Source organism: Accipiter gentilis, chromosome Z (assembly GCF_929443795.1).
Source record: "Accipiter gentilis chromosome Z, bAccGen1.1, whole genome shotgun sequence".
In the NCBI taxonomy this organism is placed as follows: domain Eukaryota; kingdom Metazoa; phylum Chordata; class Aves; order Accipitriformes; family Accipitridae; genus Astur; species Astur gentilis.
In genome coordinates this window covers 80,288,452-80,308,393 of record NC_064919.1, presented here as the reverse complement: position 1 = coordinate 80,308,393, position 19,942 = coordinate 80,288,452, and the positions used below count along the sequence as shown (strand labels likewise).

At 43.4% G+C, this 19,942-nt stretch overlaps 1 protein-coding gene across 12 annotated transcripts in view; it reads left to right on the top strand.

The window, feature by feature from the left end:
* CELF4 (CUGBP Elav-like family member 4) overlaps positions 1-19,942 on the top strand; it is a 718,598-nt gene that overhangs the window by 613,976 nt on the left and 84,680 nt on the right. For all 12 annotated transcript variants that reach the window (XR_007505106.1, XM_049795649.1, XM_049795645.1 and 9 more), the window contains exons 5-6: positions 2,632-2,711; positions 18,834-18,977. Coding sequence is in view for 11 of the 12 variants with exons in the window: in XM_049795649.1 (XP_049651606.1) it covers positions 2,632-2,711; positions 18,834-18,977 (224 nt within the window). In the remaining variant the exon portion in view is untranslated. The remainder of the gene's footprint in view (positions 1-2,631; positions 2,712-18,833; positions 18,978-19,942) is intronic.

The following is a 19,942-nucleotide window of genomic DNA, read 5'->3' as shown; positions in this document are numbered from 1 at the left end:
TGAGAGAGGTGGGAGAGGAAGGACCCTTCCTGCACCACTCCTGGTAAAGCTCACCGGTGCGCAGCCAGGAGTCCTCAGAAGGAGTCCTCATGTAAGGAAGATGAAGTGGATCCAGTTCAGCAAGCTATCAGGACCGACAGGGTCTACATTGCTGCTCTCTGGAAAGCTTCTTCCCCCCACCGCCCCGGCCCCTATTCAGCAACTGTCTACTTCAGTAACTTAGAAAGTAAAGATTTCCCATGGTACCAGAAATTCCACAAGAGGAGTCTTAACACCATCTGCAATTATAACCATAGGCCCTGACTCTACAGTCACCTCCAAGCTGGCGAGATAGTAAGAGCAGCCCTTGCAGCTCTATAATCTGGAAGTAAGGAAAAAGAAAAACAAAAACCTTAAGCACGTGTATCAGCACAGGTTATATATCTCTCTGTGTGTCAAAATCCCTTCAAACTCCAGATTTGCTCCTATCAAAGGGACACCATCCTTCTGAGGAGAGTGGCATGACTCACATCCTGAGCTTGTGAGGTCCTGGAGTCAGTTCTGGTGACAACGGGAAGGAAGGAGGTTATATGCACATTTAGTCTTATGTACAGAAGCCATCCCATTGAACACACAAACAAAAGGGCTAAAATGTTGGGATCTCTGCTATTGCCTTGCCACCACGCACCAGTAAAAGCTGAGTTTTCACTTGTCATGCTACCTCAAAACCTACTGGAAGGAGTAAGAAGCAGTAGGAGGGATCCCATTAGCATCTTAGGCATTGAACAACATAAATGGCTGCAACTCCTTTCATTCCCACCTTTATCCAGCTCCACTGATCCGTCAGAATCCTCAGCACAGGGATGAATTTCACCTGAAGAGAGTGAAGCCTCCAACATGACAACAACACTGCAGCCAAAAATCCTGCTCTAAATGCAATGGGTGACTGGAGCTGGAAAGCTTTTGTATATTTGCTAATCAGCATCTTCTTTTTAGAGGTAGAAAGTACAAAAGAATCTCTGCAAATAATTAAACACCCTAATTCTGGATTATCTCTGATTAATGAAGAGGAAGGCGCAGCATCTCAGGAGCCTGGGAATGCTGGGCTGTGATTATGTCATAATTGATCCCTATTGTTTCCAGCTGAAGTTTATCTATCTCATTTTCTCACGATTGTCTCCTCTCAGCTCCTTATAAATTAGATCCAACTATTAGCAACAATCGTTGTGCTTTTCCTGAAATACAGTCTGAGCACAGTGCTGAAAGGGTAATGCAAAGTGAAGGGCTCCTAATGTAAGTTAATTTCATATGTGTGTATTATTTTTAGAAGGGGCTATCACTGTTGTTTTTTTTTTTTTTTTGTCTCAATTCTATCAGCTTACAGTGATGATTTTGGGGACCTTTGGGGCTCGTTCTTCTAGCTTGCAAGTGGGGTGTTCTAATGATTCAGTTTTCACCCTGCACTGTATGGATCCATAAGGGTATGTGGACTTTCTAAAGATTCTACAAAGGGAATAAAGAAGACCTGTCCTATTGCCAGGACTGGCATCCCCTGCACAGTGATCTGCAGCCCTTCAGGGAAACAGCTAGGGCTTTGCAAATTGATTAAAAACTCAAAAGTCTTTGGTAGTAATAGAAGGGGATGGAAGCCAGAACTTCTCAGATCTCTCCCAATCTGTTCCAAAAACTGCCTTAGCATATGGAAATTACTCTTCCTCTCTCTGAGTCAGTTTGCTTGTAGCTAAAGAGTGTTAGCAATACCTTCCCCCACTCTAGTGGTGTATGTGACCCTTTGAAGTGTTGATCACTTCTGCACTCTAGCATATATTCATGACTGCACCTTTCGGCCCCGAAACCTTACGTAAGAGTTCAGTGCGAGATTCCTTGCATGGCAATGCAGGCCAGAGAAGCACTGCCTACATTTCTCTGATGTCCAGAGGAGAACACCTATACAGGTACTGGCTGTGCAGCTATGAAAGACTAAGATTCAAATTTTGGTGGTGGCAAGATGGTAACCATCACATGCAGATCTCTCCCATCCCTGTTTCTTCATCAGAAACTGCCTCGTGCTTTGTCAGACCAAAGCTGCTTGGAGCCAAGACAAGCTCTGAGCAGTCTGTCGTGGAGCCCTACCAGTGATGCAATAAGGTACCTTGTGGGTTTGGACTAACCTGAATGCCTTCTGTACATTTGGCCTGTGGTTACTTGTAACAAGTATGTGTAGCTTTCTGATAACTTTCACACGCTTCCTTACTGTTTCTCATAGCCCCAAAGGGAGGAGCATTCAGCATTAAGTCCAATACAAATAAAAGAAAATTCATTTTCACCCAATAAATTGTAAAGTTGTGCAACACTCTGCCCTGGAAAGCTGTGGAGGTCAAAACATAAGTGGATTCAAAAAGTACTTGCTAAGTTTGTGTCCTTCAGTGCCCATTACAAGCAGTGTGGTAATTCTGAATGCAGCTTTGCTTTAAGAGCTCCTCAGGCCACTGATGACTGGACTTTGGAAAGCAATAACCAGGAGCTCATTTCCTTGTTACACTTTCTCCACAACCATATTTATGGGCCAGTTCTGAGGACAGGGTACTCGGCTAGATGGACTTTCATGGTAGCCATGTAACTTTTCTTACATTCTTCTTTTTCCTCTTCCAGGGTGTGCATTTGTGAAATACTCTTCACATGCGGAGGCCCAAGCAGCCATCAATGCCTTACATGGCAGCCAGACAATGCCGGTGAGTAGCTCTGTAACACAGGCAAGTGAGGATCGGTCCAGCCTTTGCCGCCCTGTGGCCTGACTGAGGAGGAGGGATGATTTATCTACACTCTGCAACTCATCTTCCAGGAAGGATGGATAACAACTCAGGCATGCAGGGCCTTGGGTGTGCTTAACTCATCAGTGGAAAGGCCAGGATGACACTGTCATTTCACACAGGTGCAGAACCCCAAAGGGTGTTGCGTTCTGTCACCAGCAGTTTTGAAGACCTGAAAAAAAGACACATCATTCACAGATGCCAAAAACATAGGGTCAAACTCACCATGAGTGCAACCTTTCTAGTTTCAGAGGGATGAATCCAGTAGAAACTTGTGTCTAAAGGCTTCTTTGTTTTCTCTCCCCAAAAAGTCCCTGCCTGTAGGTGAAGAACTTTTTGCCAGCATTCAGCAGAAAGTGGCATGTTTGCATGATGGCACTAGAGGCTGGAGACAAATCACACGGTGATGGGTGCCTCTCACTGCTACTACAAAAGTGCCTACCTAGGCATAAATGTGGTCCCCTACATTCAACTTTTGAAAGACAGTCAGACCAAATACTGGATCTTCCAGGAAACATTTGAGGCATCATTCCACTTGGACAAATATCTAGTAATATGGGAGTTTGAGCTTGATAGATCAGGAAAGTAGAAATGGAGATGTATTTTCTGTGCAAAATGGTATGTGTACACCATCACACAGATCCAGAGGAATGTAAGGCATTCCGCTGTCAGCAAGTAAAGACAATCTGGTCCAACATGTTTTGGTTTATTATAATGGTATATTATTTTTATTACTAATTATTCACAGTGTAAATCATGAAAGGCTAAGAAGCATGCCGACAACTTGGAAAGGATACAGGAAAGCTCAATAAAAAATATTTAAGAGTGTAAAATCTCCCTCTCAGTAAGAGACTCTAATGTAAATTCATGACTTCATCCAAATAAGTTTAAAGTAGGCCTGGCAGATTGTCTCTAGATCTTTGCAGGGACAAAAATGGAAAATTCTTTACAGGGGAGAAGGTTTCTAAAAGTAGCAAATCATCAAGATCTCATTTTTTGGAACCCCTTCTTAGACAAATTAGTTTAAAAATGGTACATATTTACCAGTGATACTACTGAAAAAAAATCTCCTTAAAGATGGGGAGGGGTGGGGGGCGTGCGTGTCAGTTTTTTGAAGTATTACAATACTTTTAAGAGTATCTTCCTAAAAGATTCCTTCTAAGAAAACCAGATGTTGGGCTGGATGCTGACATCCCCTAGTGGAATATTACAGGCATCTTTCCTGAGACAGGTCAAAGAGGTACTTTTAATGACTTTTTTTCAAACTTTGGCCCAAAGTGATAGCGTCTATAAACTGATGTCAGGAATTGCAGTTCCATAGGGTGTGGTACCACAAAAAGGTGTAATAAAAAGTCAGCCCTTGTCCCAGAAATCTTGCAAGCTCATGTGACAGAGGTGAGAGGAAGACAGGAGAAAACAGACAAAACCCAAGGAGAGTTGAAGATTTTCATCTAGATCTAGTAAACCCAAAATATGCTTATCCTTCCCCAGTCCTTTTCCTTCCTGCTTTCAGCACACTTTAGATAAGAAACACCCACTCATTTCTCGACCACACGGGAGCAAATTTCTGTTCCATCCTGCTGACGTTAACTGACTTTAGAATGTGCAAAACGATAAAGAATTTAGCCACTTCATGGGTCAGTTTTTTATGGGACCATTTTTCCTGTTTACTTATTTGACTGAAATACCTGTTATAGAAATGTTCTTGAATAACCAGATCTGGGCATCTGAAAAAGCATCACAATTTAACCCTTGCTAGATGCACATCCCAGGCTCACAATCAAGTTTCCACTGTTGACAAGTTTCCGTGAACTGGCTGAACCTCAGCAGCAGTCCGTGTACTTACTCTTAGCTCACAGTAAAAGCAAGTAGAAAATTATTAATTTCATCCTCTTCATTATAAGGTAAGTTATGTGACGTCGTCTTGTATCTGCCACGAGCTACGAGCAGGCACACAGGCAGTTCCCATGGCTCAGCAGACTAGTGAGGACCTGTCGAGTGACTGCCAATTGATCAAGACATGGAGCACACAGTTTTTTCCCACAGGGCCTCAAAATTTCTAAGGCTCTTTGAAAGAGATGGGCCAAATCCTGCAAGTGATCTCTGTTCCCTTTCTCGTTTTCATGGTGCTTCAGGGTGTGCAGCTTCTTTCAGGGCTTGGATGTTCACAGAGAAATGCAGCCACCTCGTGGTGAGATGGCGATGTAGCCCTTGTCCTTGGAAAGGAGTGGTGCATTGCTGCCATCTTCCTCCAGTCCCCCCTCCTATTTCTCTCACCATTAGAACTGGCCTCATTTGTCCGGCTGTGATGCCAACTCAAAGTTGTTCCTGTGGTTCAGCCAATTTAAACGTCTCTTGCCTTGTCCTCGTGTACTACCAACGGGGCATCCATCATCATTCTTGTCAGGTCTCGAGCCGTTCGTTCCTGCGGCAGACTCCTGTTTCTCCACAGCTGTCAGGATTATTGCTCTACTGTGACTTCCTGTTCACACAACATATGTTGCCTAATAGTTTCAAAAGGCAACTTTCTTTTATGAAAGTTTTTTTCTTTTTTTTTTTTTTTTTTAACCTTTCCTTGGACAGGTGCCTGACCACCATCGTCACAAGCCCCCTTCTTTATGTGAGGCACTTGTTTCTCCTAAGGGCCCACCAAACTGGTTTACAGCTTTCCAATTTTCACAAAATCAATTGCTTTTTAAAAATAACATTCCCAAAATCCCCTACTTTTGATCAGGCCCAAAGTTCCTTCTGACTCTACCTACCAAGAGACCTTTTTGGGGTCTTTTAAAATCATATTGCCTATCAACTCATCAGCTTACAACAGTGTTTTACTTCACCTCCATGTCCTCCTTTATGAGACATCGTATTTGGCGTGTATTTAGAATGTATTTATAACAATTATATGCCCTGTACTTTTAGCTTTGGTTACTTTGTCCTCCTGTGTGTCTTACCGATCCATATGGGTACATAAGCAGGTCTCTTCACATGATTCGCACCCATTCCTCATCCAAGCCTTGTCACTAGCAGCCTTATCCACCAACACAACAAATTCAGCTAGTACTTCTATAGTGACAGCTTGCAGATCTAACTTCTCTACTGCAGGACTGACTCTTGTCCAGACTAAAATCTTGGCCTGTCTTTCCAGCATCTCCTCGTGGATGTCTAGCTGTCAGATCAAGCTCAATCTGTATAAAACAGAGCTCTTGAACTTTTCCTCCCAAACCCTGTCTCCTCTCTCCTCCGCCTCCATTCTCATTCACTGTGGACAACATTATCATTCTACCTGTCGGTCATGCTCCTACCTAGGCATCATCTTCAGCTTGGTTTTCTCCTTCTCTCTATGTCTTCACATCTGGGCAACAGCCAAATGTTGAAGAGTCGTTCTGCACAACACATCTAAGATACAGCCTCGTCCATCCACCCACGCAGAATAAACTCTCCTCCACACTTCATCATGCATACCAAAATCGCAGCAGCCTTTATACTACTCAGAAGGTACACAGGATTAAAAGCTATACTTCTGTTGCACCTTTTTCACCATCATCTCACCCACTGGGGCACCTCAGAATTTCTGTTATGAATTAATTCCTGGAAGGGGTAGAACAGTACTGTTATCTGTTTTCCGCACAGAGGCGAGAAGAAGTGAAGAGTGTGATTCATTTGATTTAGCTTTAACAGTCTAAAAGTTTGTAAACCATTCTAAACATCTTCTAGGATTCCTACAGAAAGGAGAGGGAGAGAGATTTCTAGAGATTTGCGCATTCTTCCCTTCATCTATGTGTGCTAGGATGGGCTAAATCACCTTCTGGGCATGCATGTCCCTTTCATTAATTATAATGGAGATCTCCATAATGGCATTAGACTGAATACCTGAGGTGGGACTCATCTCACTTAATTTGAGACATCCAGAAACTAAGGAACTATGTCTGAGGTTGTCATCTAAGTGTTTGTCATCTAAGCTTCTGTTATAATCAATAAAGAGAAATAGATACCTCTGGAGGAATTTTATTTTACAGAAATAAATTTTGAAACCTGTCAAACCAAAACCCAAATAGAAGTGTGCTTTTTAGCTAATTTTAGGTATTGGATTCCTATGGTCTGCCAGTTCCAAAATAGTGGTTCTTCACCTGAAGTGCAACTCAGGATGAAAAAGGACCCATAATGCCTAAAAACAAAAGCTAAAAACATCTTGCTTCCTGCAGATGCCTCAGAGTCTACAATTGCCTTTTCTCACCAGTGATACATCCCTGCCACCCTGAAATCCTTCTGCTGCACTTGTTGCTGCCACAGTAATCTTGCTGGAGCTAAAGATCTAGAGTGACTCTACACCAGCTGACGTTAGCCACCTACAAGTCAAATACTAAAGCTGTTCACTTGGCCTCTTGTCTGATGGTGATTTCTCCCACATAATTCAGACATGTAATTTAAGATTGCCTGAACGAGCCATGGAGGCATCTGCCTCCCTGATGAGTGTGCAGCTTAGATTGGACACAACTTCATGTCCAATGCAAGGGGACCTGAATCCTGTTCTGGGTGTTGGTGCCCAACTAAAGCAATCTGGGATGCAGAAACCAGGCATCCTGCATCTGAGTCCTCTGACTCCTGAACCATTAGGTGTACTGTGAACTTTCCTAACACATTAATTGTCAGCACTGCATTCATTCTATCTCTTTCTTTAATTAATAAAATGTAAGGCCATTACGACTTTCAGAACACTGTAAGGTGGCTTCCCCCACCACACATGCCAAGTCCTCTTTTGTTTTACTATAGAAGTCTGCAGTAGCTCAGTCAAACCACAGGATTTCTTCTGTATCCAGGCAATAGCATCCCAAGTCTGTCTATGCCTGGCTGAACATCTTCCGTGAAAATTACTTTTCAGATGGAATCCTTGGTTTTGTGAAAAGAAAGGAAAATGTGAGACTTGGATACAAATACTGAACAGATGTCTTCCTTTCAGAGAAAGACTCAACTTAGTTGAACTTCAAAAAAAAAAAAAAAAATGTACTGCAACCCAAAACTTTGTTAACTTGGGGGCTTTCTTTTCAACATTTTCTGTGTAGCTCTTATCAATACAAATGACAAAACCAACTTCAAATCTCTGCTCACGAGCCACCTGTAGCAAATTATGCAATTACTGCTCAATGTTGTTAGGCGACAGACCGATTAGATCTCTAATTGTTGTATTTAATGATTTTTTATTAATCAAGAAAATATGAATGACACAACACCTTCAACAAGGTTGACTTTCAGCTTCCACCCACTATGTTCTTTGGAAGTCCACCCATAGCACTGAAATTCCCAGCCAAACACAGTTAATAGTCAGCTGAAGGGATTCTCTTCCTGCCTTATACAATGTACTATCTACCCACTCACACCATAAGAGATTTTTGTCATTAATTAAGTTGGAGGAATTTTTCACCTGTTTAGCCTGCCAAGTAAGAGTGACTTAAATATGAGATTGTCAAAAATCACCTCAAGAAACAAGTATCATTGTCAGTACATCATGTGCAGTGGCCCTCTCTCAAACTGATGGCAAATGGGGCACCAGTTCTCATTTTCCTGGCTTTGGATGCTCAGGCACCCCATCGAAGAAACCAATCCCTGCTCACATTTATGACTGCTATTATTATTGCTGTGCATTCCTACGGTGCAGTTATGACTTTGCAAAGCACTGTGAAGTTGCCTTCAGACACAGTCCCATTACAGAAACTGGCCGAGCAGCTGTTCTCACCCCCTGTCAACACAGCAGAGGAATATTTAGGTGAATTAGGGATGGAAGGGAAAGCAGTGAGAGTCTGCAGAAGGAGCTCTGAGCAGGTGGAGGAAAGAAGGAAAATAGGCCTTTGTGGGCATGATGAAGTTGTAGCCCAGGCGCCTCGTTTGCAGAGCGGCAGGGAAGCGGCTGTTATTATGTGTGCACGCTGGCACCAAAGTGCTGAGTCGGCAGAAACTCCCTGGGAGGAGCAGCGTGGCGGCTCCGGTGAGTGGGGGGCCACAATGCTGTAGATCAGCTGAGGTATTTTTAACAATTATTTTGATATAAACAGCTCTGAACTTGAGGAGCTCCATGTAAATGGGAAGCAGTGGGGCTTGTAATTAGATTTGTGTACACTTTCATAAATTGCCGGGAAACATCAAAGCCGTGATAGAAGGCTGTGGTGCACTTTATTTCCTTCTTCTGTTCTTCTGTTAATTGAATGGTTGATGTGTGGATAGGAAGTGTTGGCTTCGCGGAGTACTATTTACAGACCCGCTGACAGCTGCACTGTGAAAATTAACAGGAACAGAGCAGCCTCTGTCACAGCTCTTCCCATGAGGGACTTGCTTCAAATTGGATCATTTCTTTCATAGGAGAAACTTTCCTCATCTCTCCTCCCTTCTTCACAAATGTGCACACACATCCAGCTGCACGCTCCCCTTCTCCCTTCAGGCTCATCGCAGCCTTTAGTACTCAGAAGGAGGGTTTGTCATTTCCACAAAGTTGTGGGAGTTCGACTGCAGTTCAAAACTTGTAGCATATTCCTCTTCCAGCAAGACACATCTTCAGGAAGTCAACCAAATCTGTGAGCTGGGTGTGTGGAGCCACAGCTTCATGTTTGCAGGTCTCACCTCAACAGCAACATGCTCTTCACCCTCTTAGAAACTCTAGCAGATTTCCTCTCAGACTACTACTGTTGGAAATGTGGCTATTGTTGATGTTACATGGAATTGCTGTGTGCTAAGCAGCATACAAACCTCTTACAGGAAAGTTCCCACCCTCAGCAGCTTACCAACTAAAGGCTAGGGTTGACCTGGCTGAATTACATCAAAGTGTTGGTCAAAGTATAAAACTTTGAGGTGCTCTGTAGTCTTATATCTACACCTCTCTTACAGTTCGTGGAGAGAGACTAGCTCCTCAGGGAGACATCTGTCTGTCTTAAGTAATGATGGTTTAGAACAGATACCCCAAATGGCTGCAATTAGGTCATCCGAATGTCCCTCTCAGGGACAAGACACAAGAGATAAGCCAAAGGAGCAACAATGCAATTAATCAGTATATTTAGCCAGTTCGTAGCCAAAGTCACAGCAATCCTTGTTCCTGGTTCCAGTAGAGAAGTAATAACCTGTGAATACTTGAGCATCTAAATCTTAATATCTACTTAAATCTGGAAAACACAGAATTAAGAAGGTCAAACTTGAAGCCATCAGTCCACCACCCCACTTCCCAAGGGTGTCTTCAAGATATCCAGGTAACATAAACAGGAACTTAGACAAACCCATAGTACAAATAGATAACAATTAAACAGACTATAATTCAGAGTATCAATTAACCAACAAAATTTACTCTCATTGAGATTCCAGCATGAGCTCAAGTTCTCAGTTAATAAAAGACGCCTTGTGACAGTCAGTAAAGAGATAGAGAGTCGCTGTCCCCCTCAGGCTGTCAGGGTAAATAGGAAATGGGAAAGTCATTAGACTTAAGTTTTAGATGCACACAAAAACATAAAAGGGGGATTTTCAAAGGCAATTCCTGGTGAAAGTTGATGACAGTCCAGCATCTAAGTGCCCTTCACGCCTCACAGCTGAATTTGCCCTAAAGTTACTTGCCCAAAGTCACAAAGTTTAGGGCAGAGTGGAGCATCATCAATGCAAGTCCATCTGCTCAAATTAATGCAGAAGGCTGAGGCCTTGTTTTACACTTCTGATGTTGGAGACGCTGATGTAAGAGAATGGAGGTGCCAACTCAGACCCATTTTTTTTCTCTTCACTGTTGATCTGCTCTCTAAAAAACATGCACTCCATGCAATGTCTTTGTGTAACACACAGACCAGCTTGTTTAACTCAGGGCAAGGCACAGCATACCCATTCCTTCTATTAAAAAACAGTAATGCGTTAGGAACACATTCATAACTCACCAGCAGCAGGCCTGGGCCACCTTCCAGTATATGAATGATTTTTCTAAATATGCTACCTAAACACCATTTATAAAGTCATGTGTTGTCCTTTGGGATGAAAGAAGCAATGGGTGTGTAATACCTAGATGTTAATTTGCAGTCATTTCTTCCATCAAAATCCAATGGCTCTTGATAGCTCAGACTCTCTTTCCTTTGGGCAACAAGTTCTGGCAAGAGGGGGACTAAGGTTTGTAGATGATCCCACCCCACTGCTGCCACCAAGACAGGTGAATCTACAACCTTTGGGCCAGGAGTTTCCCACTGTTACCATCATTTTCCTTAATTCTTTCTATAAAAAAAAAATAAAAAATCATAAGACCATGTTCCCTGCCTCTCCCCTTGTTCCATAAAAGAAATAATAAATCACACTTCTGGGTCCCAGAATAGAAATCCAGGCAGCCCGGCTGCCTGACAGAGGTATGAATCATACTGGCGCCAAAGATGGCCTTTACTTCTCAAGTCACATCTCCGTAGCCGTGCAAGCATCTGGCAGGACAGTGAAGAGACCCATGGGATGTGACAGTGTTCAGTCACCATCTTCCTCGGGCTTCCTTGCTCTCTCCAAACCCCAGCATTCATTGCCTCCAAATGGGATAAGAGGCATAACTGTTTGGGAGCCACACAGCCTTGCTCTAGACAAAAGGATTTAACTGGCACCATAACATCTCTTTATGGGTCCAAGGGGAGCTGGGAACTAAACCAACAGCCGTGGAGGCAGGTGGGGGAAAGTGGGAGTGGGACCATGCCACTGCCGAGCATTGCCCAAGTCCTTGTGCTGGCAGCAGGCCCTGCGAGGCTCGTTGTGCCCAATACTTGTCTCATCTGGATGACATTAGGACTTGCAGGGGATAAAATGATTCACAAGCACTGGCCTTTCTGGGATATCAGAGACATTGATGAGCCTCCAGCCTGGGAGGCATAAAATGCTGCCTGCCTGGCAGGTGTGTTCCCAGCCTACTGGAGGGAGGTCCACGGGGCATCGCCACCTTCCTCTAATAAGAAGGTGGTCTTCCAACCACAGACAGGAATGAAGATGTCAGCATTAGGTCTTTCCCTCTCTGCTTGCTTTGGGGGTGTTTCTTTCTTCCCCCCTCTTCCCTTCTTTCTTTTGTTCCAAACCTCATTTACAACAGTAGGATCTTCCCTTTGATTTAAATGGGCTCTGGATCAACATTAAATTACTCTGGATGCTTCTGCTTGTTTCCTGTTAATCCACTCCTTCCCAGCCCTGCTCAGGTGTGTGGTCTAAATTGATAACACACATTCTTGTAAGGAAAAGAGAAAGACTTTAGTAACTGGTAGATTGCTATCCCTATCGAAAACATAGCCAACAATAGGTGATTCAGTAGCTGTTATCCAAATGGGTTTTGCAAAGATGAAAATGAATTTTTAAAAGGCAAAGATGTATGTAGATCAAAACAATAACTTTCAGATAAGACCCTCAATTGAAGCCCGCACAAATTCACAAATGCGAAGCATTCTACTGCACTGTCTTTGCCTCAGATGTCTCCTGGCAAGTGAAATCAAGTATGGGAATATGCTTGACTTCCCATCCTGAAGGTCTGTGTGGTACTTTCAGGAACAGTGGATGTGAAGTCTCACCTGGCAGCAAGGAGACATGTTTCAGTCATGGTGGAGTGGAATTCAGTGAGGGCAGATCCTTCAGCATAAACCAACTTCTTATTCCACCAAAACCAGCAGAGCTTCACTGAGTTTACACTATCTCATGCTTCAGTTGACCACCTGTTTCACCCTACTAAAGCACAGGTGATACATCCCTGCAAGCAGAATCATTTATCACTTGATGACCCTGTGGTTGTACAGTGCTTGGAGATCTTCAGTTTAAAAATGCTGCAAAAATGCAAATACTTCTTACTATCCCGGTCAAGCAACGTGCTTTACACCATGATAGCCTAGAGTCATACAGCATGATAGTGATCTGGAGTGCCTAGTCATGTGCAGCGTATTTGCAAATCTGTGCCACTGAAATGTTCTTTTATGTCACATGCACAGTTGAAATGTATCTGCCCAGCTTGCCAGCCCTTCTTCAACATCTGTTTCTTTCCAAGTCATCTTAGGATGTTCACATCCTCATCCTGAACTGCCAAGGAAGAGTGGAGCTCATGTGAGCACAGTCCCAAAGCATCAGGGGCTCCATACCTGTTTGTGATGCTGCCTTGCTGTGACAATAGACAATTCACTTTATGGCTCTGGAATTATTCCACTTACCTTATTTTCATCCTTGCCTATTTAGCTGGAGGTAGAGATCATTCAGATATTAACTTTCATGGGGCTGTACGCTGCAGCTACCAAACAATTTCTTAATAGTAATAATAACTTATAAAAAAATTATGTCTAGTCATCATTTGTTGCTGTAAGAATATATTCGGGGAAAGTATATTTTTAGTAAATACAGAACTAAACATACCTTATCTTCCAAACCATGTTACTCTTATTGGGAAAGGGAAACCTGTAACATTTTCTTTTGAATTTTGGATTTTAAGTTTTTCTTCAAATAGACAAAAAATAATTATTTATTGCTTTCATAATCCTAAATAGCGGGTAAGAATTTCCAGTCTATTGGTATAACAACACTTTCCACTTCATACTGCATTAAGGACAGTGGATGATTCTGTGAGGACTTTTATCATCTGTAGACTGAGCTGAAAAACACAGAGCTGCTTGCAGAACTCTGCTTTGAAGTTTAGGTAGTTTGGATATCTGGCTTTGATTTGAGGGGCATACTAATACCCAGGTTACATATCGAGTTCTTTTTAATTAGAATTGGGTACAGTGCCACCAGAAGTCAACAATTCTGTTGCCCTGTGGAAAGCAATAACTTTAGCTCAGAGAGACACCTGCTAAGTAGTGTATGGGCAAGTAAAACCTAAATCAAGCTTCCACTCCAAATAAATTACTGCTCTGGAGACCTGTGAAGGGAAATACCTGCAGCAACTCTCTCTGCTTAGACACTGCATGAAGAATCCCCTCTACCGAGGGAGCAGCATTATCAAAGGGTCTGCCACTCCAGCCCTGGATGAATGCTTCCTTTCCCCGCTCCATCTCTGTCACTCTCATCTCAAGTGTGTCTAAACCAGCTCTCAGGACTGTACAGTGGAAATCGCTCCTAGTTACTGCCGTCCTACTCGTCTTTCAGATGGGACATGAAATTGAAGTCCCGAGCACAGAAAAACATAGCGTATTTCACAAGAGGGGAGGAATGTTAGTCCTGGTCATCTGGCCATCTTCCAGCATGGGTAATTACATTTCTACCTAGCTAAAATTCCCTCTGCTCTACAGTTTTAATTGGACAGTAGTTCCTTCTTTGCTTGTCTAAAATCCCAGGTTGCGGTCAAACCCCCACTGGCTAATTCAGCAGCCCTATTTTCAGAAGAGCTACACAGGCATTTCCAAAGAAAATCTGGTTTTGTTTTTAAAGTTAGGAGGCATCACACCAAATGGCCTGATCTGACAGAGCCCAAAGCAAAGAAATTCTCCACTGGCTTTCAGGCCCTAATGTCAAGGATCCTTGTGTGGAAATACTAGCCTGAATGGCTTGCTGAAGGTCAGCATCCTGCCAGCTCCGCTTTGAGGTCACAAAGCAAGTGCTAAGGTAAAATTTCCAGCACAAGCAACCCCATTCACATGCTGACACTTAGGAAGGTAGTCTGACTGCCCAAACAAGAAGTATCCAGCAGCACCTATTCATTTAAGCATCTTAGCTGGTGTGCATGGCTGACATTTTGGAAGGTACTTAATAGGATCTGTACATTCAGATCTCATAGTCAAGAGCTTTAGTCACTGGAACTTTAATGTAACAAGCCCTTTTTCAATATTTTGGCTCAGAACTTTTAACTGGCTCCATTTGAGCTAACCAAGACATAAAAGTCCACCTATATGAGAGAGACACTGTTGCAGTAAAGTACGTGAGTGTATGCTTACCTCCAATAAGACATTCACTAAGCTTAAAGTGAAACATGACTTAATGGCCTTGGCAAATTAGGCCCAAATTCATCAGTTTTGCAAGAAAAAGATGCCTAACTATCTGTAGAGATTGGTAACCTACTGAATCCAAGGAGACTTGCAGGGCTGACAGGAAAAGAAAATTCAGGTTTTTATTCTGCAAGGAAACATCTTCACAAAACTTTTCCTATGAATATTGTTCCAGGGAGAAGCAACTTTCCCTGATGCCGTGCAGTACTATTTGGTCTCCTGAAAAGCTTTTGCTTAATTCGTATATAGACTCCATTTGGAGGGCCATAACTAATGGGAAACAGTCCCAAAAAACAGGCAAAAGATTTGTTTTCCTTTATCTTTAAATGAAATATCAATGGATGGATATTTTATTTTTAGTTGAATATGAAATTTCACAAGTGACCTGTCAAGCTCCCATTTTCAAGAATGACTTTATTTCACATGTCAAGACAGGCTGGGAAATTAGTTTTTCCCAGAGAGGGCTCTGATTAGGAATTACAAAGTGAGTGTGGTGCAGAGTGATTTTTCCTCCATCTTTTCCCTCGCCCTGCCAGGCTAGAGAGCATCTGACTCTGCTGACTAAGGGGAGCAATTCATTACCACGCAAGGGAGGGGGACGGGAAGCAAGATAGTCATATTAAGTAGACTTGCTGGCCCAAGAGAGAATAGGGAAAGCATAATACTTAGTCCTTATATTATTCTTTTCATCAGTAGATATCAAAGCACTTGAAAAAGGAGGTTGATTTGATGGGAAAGGAGATAAATGCCAATTCCATGTAGCCTATTGCAGAGGCACCAGCAGGAATGCTTACTTTCATGGTAGGGTCTCTTGACTGTGGATCTGCAGGTTAGAGAAATAAACAGGTCCTTCCCTCAACAAAATGCAGAATTAACACACAGATCTCAAAGTACATTTCAAACATTATTGACTTACCCACTGTAACTCTCTTGGGTGTTGGTGAAATATAAAGTCCAGTCCAATAACCAGAGAGAGCAAGAGGGAGATTATGTATTACTAATAAATGACCGAGCAGACAGGACCTATTGCCTTTGTCAGCAGACAATGGCTGATTTACACCATGGTTTAACTGCTTTTGGAAGCAATAAATATTCCAGATGAAGGACTCTGCAGTTTTTACCCCATGGAAAATCTGGCCCATTCTGGGGCATTTCTAATGTTATCCAGTGGATTAGTAGGAGTCACTGGAGTAGAAAGTAGTCTTGTTCTGCTGTAGATGAACAGCACTGTTTGGCTCCTCTGCTAAAAATCCTGCACTGATGGTGATCTGATAGAGTTTACTGCCTGATTTCCTTTAGGCCACGTGAAAGGGCTGCACATGAGGAACCACATACAGAAAACATCAATCCCAAGGTCAATCTTCATATTCAAGAGCAATGCAGCATCTCTACTGGCTACATATCTTTAACTGCTTACATGCGTATCTCATAGCAGAGCACTCTTAAAAACCGCTGCTTTTTCTCCTCTTTCTTTGTAGTGTGTGCTCTAACTTGCTTCTATTTGCTAATAGCCTTTCTGCCCTGTGTATATGATAGTGATGTTCAAAGAGTCCTGAAGTCCTGCTGTGACAAGCAACCCAGAAAAACATCTCATAAGAGGCGGTCTTAGATCCCATTGGGTCAAATGGCTGCTGTGCAGTCACTATGACTCACATCAGGAGGAAAGAACACTCGAGGGGCAAGAGATTCATGTGGAGGTTACCCATGTCTTCATGATCCCATCTACAATAATAGCTTGGTTTTCAACAGTGTGAGGCATCAGCAATTTCCTAAGGCAGTTCTCTGGCCCTAAGACTTACAGGGCAAATAGAGATAGAAAGAAAAGGGGAAGGAAGAAGACACAAACTTATTTACACTTCTCTGTCCTGCTAACTAGAGCAGGTCACATCTTCAAAACCCATCTGCAAAACGAATACTCATTCCCCCTGTTCACTTTCAAAATCCTCCATGCTGCATTGTACCCACCATGCTGCAGCCTCTGCTCTGCAAATCACAACAGCAGCTCTGAACAGCCCAGTCTGCTGCGGACCAGTACCTCCCTCCCTCCAATACAGCTGCAAATAGGTTTAAATCATTAGATTCAGGTTACCAAACAGTCTCTTGGATCAGGGTTAATTAAATGAGTGTTGAAATCTAATTAAGGACTGGTCCAGGTGATAATTAGCAGGAAATGTATGCATTAAAATATTCATTTGTCGATGAGCTGCAATTAAGAGTGTGATTTGGGGAAGGATCAATAACTACATCATGTGATTAAAAAAAATGAAAAGTCGCCCAGCCTTGAGCAGAAATGCAGGGGTATTTTGGCTAGATTTTTTTTTCTCCCCGCCCTGCTTTCTGTTTTGCTGTTATAATAACTTCTGAAGACTGCTCTCCACCTTTGAATAGAGCATTCATCTCTCCATCCCTTTGTCTTCTTGAAGCACTTCTTTCAACCCCTTGCTCTTCACCACATTGTTTGAGTGGGTTATAGATTTATTAGAGAGAGACTAACAGGTCAAAAAGAAAGATTCTTTGCCAATGAAAATCACTTCCTCCCAGAACAGGCTGCTAATCCAGGGGAACATCGCTCATTGTGTGGCCTTAGATTGTTTTGGGGGTTTTTTCAGCAAGTTAATTCCTCAAGTCTTTATTCATAACTGAGGATCTGGAGAGGCTATTGAATATGCATAGCTTGGGCTTATATATATGTATGTCCATAGTTGTTGTTCACTATGCTATTCCCAATTTGTAGCAGAGCAAATCTGCTTTCACCGAGACTATTTTTTTTCTGATTACAGGCACATAGGGATGTGTGTAAGCCAGTTAATAACATTTCCCCTGTGCAATCCCAGGCAATCCCACCTCTGCTAGAAAAACAGGGGCCTCGCAACAGCCCAGATCCTCTGGCATGGAGCTGGTCTTCCTCTACCGCCACAGCCAGAGGCTGAACTGGCAATTTCCCCGCTGACTGTATTTCCATCAGCAACTACCAGTGTGTCAAATGGGAAGCGTACCATGGGAGCACAATGACTTCAGCTGCTCTTTGTCAGTCTCTTGACAGCTCACCTGTCCATCTCCCCAGGCTCGGTGGCAGCCCAGCTCCCGAGGCAACTGTCTGCCTGCTGTCGGGGCTGCTGCCAGAACCCCCCTTCCCTGCACCCCTCTTCCCCTGGGAAGGCTGCACTGTGGGGAATCAAACAAGCCATGAAGTTAGGCCACCCTTGGAGCCAGCCAAAAAAAAATCAATGCTTTCCTTCCTAAGCAGATCTGTTTCTTCCCATCTCCGCCTCCTGTCAGAAATTTAAGAATCACAGTTACTGACCTTTCATCTCATTTTGGGGTGAAAAGGGATTTCTTTCATTCCCAAAAGTTCTACATTTTTCCACAGACTTCTGAAGGTAGCTCGGATGATCATCTGTAGTTCTGCACCGGTGTTGACTGCAGACATAACCCAAACATTGTAAAGCTTTCCTGAAAAAGTGTAGCATTAAATGTGGGCTCTTTTGTGGTAGCCTCTATTGCCTACTATTTCATACTGTTCATGGAGAGGAAACTTAGGTCCATCAGGTACTATTTTTGCCCCCCCTAGTATAACAGTTCTGAAAAGATGCTGCTTCGTGATGAGATACACAGTCTGCTCAGCATACTTAATCCTACCTCCAAGGCTGGCACAGATTTCTCACTGGGCATGGGGGTTACGAGACATGGCAGTGTGAAAGGGTGATGCAGCTCAGGGGGTGTAGCATGCACAGAGCTAACACATTCCATCAAAATAAATCAGTTCACAAATCCTACCACATTCATCCAGCAAAAGGTCTTCTGTATGTTGAAAGAATAAGGCAACAACTTTTGCAGAGAGAACATTAATGACAGGCTGGGAAGTTTGAATTTCAGAGGAAACTAGGAACCAGGCTGCTGGCCTCCATCATTCACCCTCCAGGGTACTTTACTTCCTTCCTGATGCTCTCAGCCTCTTGCAAAGGTCAAATTCAAAAGGCCTGAGAGGCTGCATGGCCAAAATCATCACCAGCCGGATCCCATGCTACAAAATCTGTGTTAGATGTACGGATTGCATGAGCCAACCATATATCAGGCTAATTACCTTGTCTGTCTCCCTTTGTCTCCTGTCCTGCAGGGAGCCTCTTCAAGCCTGGTGGTGAAGTTTGCAGATACAGACAAGGAGCGTACAATGAGACGCATGCAGCAAATGGCAGGACAAATGGGCATGTTCAACCCCATGGCCATCCAGTTTGGAGCATATGGCGCTTATGCACAGGCAGTAAGTATAGACACGGGTTCTATGCATTTTCATGGCAGCAGGAATAGCTCCTAGAACTGCACAAAGGCACACATGAGCAGAGGAACAACTGGGCAGAGAAGGAACCGGTGATTTCTCCATTATACTAGTTACATGATGAGAGCAAACTAAGCCATGCCATCCACGGTAGATTAGGGCATCTCCCAGGCAAGTCTCACAGGTGCAATAGCCAATTCTAGCAGTAACCACACTGTGATCATGGGTGCACCTATGAAAAACACTTCCTATGGGGTCTAAGCCATTGCTGTCAAATCCAAACACAACTAGCCTTTGAGGATTTGGATAAAATAGGCCTGAATTCAGCTTATACTAGTTCTCTGCCCCACGTCAGCACCATCTGGTGCCAAAGAAGGTTTGTGAGAGCACAGATACCTTTCTGGCCCTCCTCTCCTATCAGGCCACACAGACTGAGCCGAATGGAGGAGACGGCTCTGCTCCATTTGGCCAGGCCCCTGCTGCACCATGCAACATTGTGGGTACCTTTGGAGTGACCACAGGATAAAAAGGCAGCTGTTGACAGAAGTGCTTTTAGATTCATAAAAGCATACTAAATAATACTAAAATGGACAAGCAGACATACACACACATACAGTCCTGGCTCCCCAAAACAGTATGGTTTAAGAACACTGGGAAAAAGCATCAGCTATTTAAAGCACTGTTGCACTAACTTCAGGTATCCTACTTACATACCAAACCTGGACACTGGGCCCCTGAGGAAATGTGACTGTACAGGGACCTGGGCTCTTGACAAAGCTCTGGCATAACTACCTTTCCTTAGGCTATAATTAACAAGGACCTGCAAGACAAGATCGAGTTCAGGTAACTCGGCCTCTCTGCCAGAAATTTCAGAGGAAGGTAGAGGTGATCCCTGCAGCAGGCAGACAGAATACTGCCAGGTGACGTTGGCTGCCTTCCCTGGAGCAGAT